The sequence below is a fragment of the Echinops telfairi genome, unplaced genomic scaffold (genome assembly GCF_000313985.2).
Source record: "Echinops telfairi isolate 266 unplaced genomic scaffold, ASM31398v2 ScPeMD7_60;HRSCAF=208, whole genome shotgun sequence".
NCBI classification, from domain to species: Eukaryota; Metazoa; Chordata; class Mammalia; order Afrosoricida; family Tenrecidae; genus Echinops; species Echinops telfairi.
Window position 1 is genome coordinate 29452492 of NW_022103958.1, and position 6000 is coordinate 29458491.

Below are 6000 nucleotides of genomic sequence, written 5' to 3' on the forward strand. Positions count from 1 at the left end.
GTCTATTATCAATAGACTTCATACAAACTAAATAAAATACAAGATGACCCATTCTTTTATTTCAGTATTCTTTGAGTTCTGTTTTGCAAAAATGTCTCAAGGCATCAAGATCATTTGTATCATGAACTACACGCATTAAAAAAAATTCCTCTTATTCTCCAAAAGAGAAGTCATTCATTTCATAAGCCATCTTCTCCTTGTTTGTGATATTGATCACCTCAATTGCCCTAAACTGAGGTTCATGGAAACTTAGACTTTTGAGATCTGGAAAGGACATTAGAGATCATGTGCTCCAACCCCCTCATTTTATGGTTGAGGACACTAAGCCCAGAAAAGATAGCTGTGTGACTTTAGGCAACTTTCCTACCAAGTGCCTGAGCCAGGACCAGAAGCCAGGTCTCCTGATGGCCAGTTAAGAGCCAGATCTTCTGACTTTTTGTCCAAGGATCTTTCCATGACACACACTGGCTCTATTCTTTGAGGCTATCTTGGGCTTCTCACACCGATCAAGCTGCTTGAAAATGATCACATTCAGCAAATGAAATGCCTTTGATGGCAAGTCATGGGACCTCGGAGCATGGCTGGATAAGCTGGCTCTATTCTAATTAAATCATGCTCTTTCCTTTCTTACAACATATCCATGCTGCTCATTGATAATAGTGTGAAGCATAAACTCTTTAGTATGGCCATTGAGGTAATAAATGATGTGAGCGCAACGAATCTCATCAATCTCTCCCCTTAATTCTTTACAGTTGGCTCCAGTCTTTATACAGTTCTTCCAGTATATCAAGCTCTGACCTACTTCAGCACGTGCTGTTCCTTCCACCCACAAGCGCTTCTCCCCTCATTGGTATGTCTATCCCTTAATCATACTTCTGCTCTGTTTAAATGTAAGACCCCTTTAGGCGAATTCCCTCTGAGCTTTGTATCCTCCCTGACCCATCAATTTTACAGTCTGATTGCAACTTATAAATTTTTGTGTCTATAACATGTCTGATAAATAAATGATCCCTTCAACTATTTCATCTGTTTCTGTGCCCATCTAGTCTAAGGTATATGAAAACAGCTACTGTGTCTACTCTCATGCACCACCCTACCCAGACTGTGTCTGGAACAGTAGAATCACAATCGATTTATTGATTGACTACTATGTGCCAGGTCTCATTCTAAAGGTAACAATATCATTTAAACTTCAGAATCCAATGTGGTTGGTACTGTTATCACACTTATTTTTCATATGAGAAATAAGGCATAGCATATTAAGGTACTTGACCAGTATCACATACTTGTTAAGTGGTAGAAAAGATATTTGAATCTTTAAGCACTCTGATTCCAGGATTCATTTTTAAAACCAATATATTATACTGCTGCACACTCAAATGTTTGTGGAATACATAAATGAATTTATGTACGAAAAATAGTTTAAAATAATACTGAACTATCTAAAAGGAAAAAGCTAAAAATAATGGCAAAAACATATTGTGTTTACTGCATACTAGACACTGTGAACTATACATATGCTAACCCTTTAATTCCATAGTAATCTACAGAGCAGGATTTTGAACTGAGTCTTCTAGTTATAGTCAAAGCAGCCTAACCAGAAAAGAACTGACTTTTTCAATTTGGGGATGCTGAAATGGTCACCGGAAGAGAAAAATCACAGGTGAAAGCTCTGCAGGAAACTCAGTGAGTTTCCTAGGAATTAAGGGTGGTGTCAGCGTTACATAGCAACCAGCCTCTTCCCCATCAGATGCCGAGCAGAGCAGGAAACAGCGGTCCTTGCTCAAAGAGGGGCAGCTCTCTGCGCCGTTCTGAACAGGCATCTCTCCGAGTCCAGCCGATAATCCAGCCTCACCCTGCAGCTCCACAGTGTCCCCTTCCTGGTCTTTGACCGCAAGTTTTCTCATTCTGCTCATCCCCGATGTGAGTGTGTTCCCACTTGGCTTTGTAAGCCACCACTGAACCACTCTGAGTGGCATCAAAGCTCTGCTATTATTAGAATCGCCTGTCATGAAAGATTCATCTGCACTTGACACTTTCATTTGTGTAATAGTCTTTATCTGAAGGTATTCCCCAATTAATAATGAATTGCTGGTTTAAATACCTGATGAAGGTGCAGCTGGTATAGCCACATGTTGAGGACTTGCCACAGTTTCCCAAATAGGGGAATTACAGTAGGAAGAACAGAAAACATCTAACCGTAGGATATAGGGTTAACAAAGCAATAAAAAATACACACACACACACACACACACACACACAAATCTGGAGTCTTTGGGAGGAAGGAAAACCTTGCTAAATTTACAGATGGATGGAGGCTTCTTCCTAAATGTTTCAGGAGAACATTTGCCTTTCACTCTCCAAATAAGAATACTAATAATGGGGGAAACCCTTCTGAAATTCAATACCAGGCACGTTGTGTGTCCATATTTCATTAACATTTGAATATTCATTTAGTCAATATTCAAACCTGATATATTAACTCTGCTTGAGTCTTTGCCTTGGGTCTTAAGTCCATTCTCTCCTGGGTAAAAATGACCGCTAGCGATAGCACCGTTGTACCTAACGACCCCTTGAACGTATGGCTCCATTACGCACCTGGTAGATGGTAGATCTCTTGTCCTGTGACTATGTTAGCACAAAACCCACAAACACAAAAGAGGCAACCTTAGCATGAGGCGGCATCTTTTTATCTCAAAAGTAATACGTGGGGAAGATAACTTAAAAACAGAAAAGAATGAAAAAGAACATTTTTAGCTCAAGGCTGGGTGAATCTAGTCAGCCCATTCGAACAAAGGCTGGATATTTTTGTCCCCAAGTTTGAGTATTCAGCAGTTTCAGAAGGTGTGTTACAAAAGTCGTGTGAAGAAATCTAGCTTTACAAGCTGGACTTCACAAAGTCCTGTGGCCTCTATGCAGAGGCAAGAGGATAGGACAAACTGGTCAATTGCAGGAAGAAAAGTAAACCATAACTTAGGGGAGCACATAGATAAACAACTTGACCGCGTACGTCTGCATTTCAAAGCATGTCATTAAAATCGCTAAGCACAATGAAGGTGAAAGATAGTTGGTTCAGGTTTCCCAGATGCAAAATCCAAATAATGAAAGTCTTTCTTTCTAAGGTGCTGTCACATGCTCAGGTGAAGGACACTACAGGAGAAAAAAAGCTGTTATCTTTGCTGACAAAATACGATCTTATAACCTTACCTAATAGATTGGTTAACCACAAGGCCAGATCTTCTTTCATCGGTAGCAAATTAGCTTCGTGTCTGCTGGCCAACCATTGGCTGTACTGATGCATATCAGAGAGGCCAGGCCCACCGCGTGCCTTTGGACTCAGAGCAGTGCACATTATTTATCCACTTGTAATACCTGTTTTGGAAACAGAAGAGCAATTGCTTTTTATACAAACCTCTTTTGTTAAAATTGTGCCACCAATGACTCAGTAATGACCCGGATCCACGGATGTTTTGATAACGGGTTAGATGATTAATTATTAAACCCACTGAAACACTATTTGCTTTATATGTCCCAGCCTTCATGCTTCTGGCCAACCAGCTGTGTGAAACTGTAGAAAACAACAACAGTCAAAGGTCAAATAAAAGAAACAGTGAGTTCTCAGCTTGTGTACTAGATTGTATTTGGAAAACATCCATTCCCAAGGCAAGATATTGTTCAGTTTGTCAAAGACAATTATAAGTGGCTAAATTACATGTTTAGGGTCTATTTTGCAAACACATTGTTTGAGTTAATTTTTGACAAATTTTCTACAGAATTGTGGTCCTGGCAATGACAATAAGCCACCTGGTCTTCTGGCTCGTGGTCTTCTGACTTCGAGTGAACACGTGACCATTAATTACCCTGAAGGCTATAATACATAAGGGTAAGGGCCGCACTCTGTTCTGGTTCTTCTCTAATGGTTAAGCAACCCGAGACTCACAATTTAATGAACGGAATGGGGGGAAGGCGAGGAGGTGAAGTCAAAGAGTCCCTACTACATTCTTTCCTTTTAGAGACAACAATGACAAGAACTAGATAGGATAAGTGACTTAGTCAAGTTATTATAGCTTATAGCAGAGTCAGACGTCACCCTGGGTCTTTTACCCTAAGATGACTATCATTTACAAATGATGCATTTTTACAACATAGATTCGGTAACAATCCAATATGATAATCCAAGCATTACACCAAAATCCTAACAATCATTGAAACGGGTCTTTTTTGACATGCATTGTGCCTTCTTTATCTATTGTTATTTCTCACACAATCTGTTTGTTTGATTTACTTGATTTTATTTGTAATCATCTTTAGAACCGAAGTAATTGAATGCTTAAATCTATAAAACAGGAACTGATTTTATTAACTTGATCATAAGTAGCCCTGACTCACTATATGGACATAGAAAAGGTATTCGAGTCTAGAATTAGCCTTGAGTGTAGGATTTTGTGTAGAATCTAAGACTACAAAAGTCATACTGAAATAACTATTATATTTTAACAAGATAAGAATCACTTGGGGGAATCTTATTAAAATGCATTTGACAGTACATAGAATTCTATTCTTTCCACAAAGGGTGTAAAAGAAATAACCAAATGCATTCTGACTGAATAAAATGAAAATAAAATATTTGCAACTAGGAAGAACAAGCATTTCTATAATATGAAATGTCAGCAGTATTTCAATAGCAGTACATTTAAAAAATACTTTTATTGGAGACTTTTACATCTCTTATAACAATCCATACATTCCTCCATTTGCACATATGCAGCCATCAACATTTTCAAAGAATTATCTTCCCACTTGAGCCTCTGATATCCCCTCCCCATTTCTTCCCCCTCCCTCCCCCACCCACCCTTCAATAGCAGTACATTAGAATGATCAAAATAGTCATACTTTTGAGAGGTTTTAGTCTTTAAAGTTATATACAATATTCCATTCTAGACAAACTCTAAACTTCTAATTCACATAACATAAGCTAATTTTGGTCCTTTAGAGACTGATTTTGGAAAACAAAATCAAGACCATAGAAATGCTTCAGAAAAGTTCATACTGTGACTGTCTCTCAAATATTTTTTTACCTGTAGCATTAGAAAAGACTGCCGGGAGTACATATAAATATCTAAAAGATGCCATAAATATGCCATTCAAAAGATATATATTTTCAATATAATTATCCTTTAGAGTAATTGAAAAAAAAGATTTACCACACATTTAATTTGAAAAATAGTTTCTATGAATCTATATATATATAAATCTCTAAAAGGCTTTTGTAAATATTTTCATATGGCTGAAAGGGAACAAATTCCCTACTTTTTGCTGCTGAACCGGATAGTTGTGTCATTCTTGTAAACAATATTCTAGTTCCAGGAAAGCATTAAAGCTCTCTGGAGCTGGTTTGGATTTCTATAAGCTAAGGAGTCTCAGAAACAAACATTGAAGGAGACCTTTGAACCGGTTCATTCAGGTTTACCTCCTGCTGAAATCTTGCCTTTCTACCCAAATATATTGAACCAGAATCTACATTTCAACAAGATAAGAATCACTTGGGGGGAATCTTATTAAAATACAGATCCTGATTCAGTATAGTTAGCAGGGATTGGGGTGGGGGTGGGCGTGGAAGTGCAACTTCCCAACGGAGGAGTGTACCCCAAGGGAACCAATTCAAAGTCCTGTATTTAAGTAATAATACATTTAAGCGCATAATTCATACATTTAAATAGCTAATTTAAATCTTAAAAGGGTTACCTCTAAAATGCCTTTCTTCTCAAGACACAATCTCTCCCACTACTTTCCTGAAAGTGAGATGGGGCAGTTCAGTAACTTTACCTTCACCCCATTATGTGCTCTGCAACTTCCATTTAAGCGTCAGAGTCCGATTTTGCTCTATAAAAGCAAGAAGACACCTCAGACTCTGAAGCGCATTGTCCAGCAAAGAATTCATCCCGGGATAGTTTACAGTAAGCCTAATGGCACGTACCAGTGTCAATGAGCCAGAGGGAT

General features: G+C 38.3%; 1 protein-coding gene across 2 annotated transcripts in view; it reads right to left on the minus strand.

Moving 5' to 3' along the window:
* The window catches only part of GAS2 (growth arrest specific 2), a 139458-nt gene extending 133660 nt beyond the window's left edge, over positions 1-5798 (minus strand). The window contains exons 1-2 of one of the 2 annotated variants that reach the window (XM_045291146.1): positions 5746-5798; positions 3208-3372 (exon numbers count right to left, since the gene is read on the minus strand). In XM_045291146.1, coding sequence (XP_045147081.1) covers positions 3208-3352 — 145 coding nt within the window. In that variant the 5' untranslated portion in view covers positions 3353-3372; positions 5746-5798. The remainder of the gene's footprint in view (positions 1-3207; positions 3373-5745) is intronic. The other variant, XM_004711636.2, reaches the window with a different exon arrangement.
* Between the last annotated feature and the right edge of the window lie 202 nt (positions 5799-6000).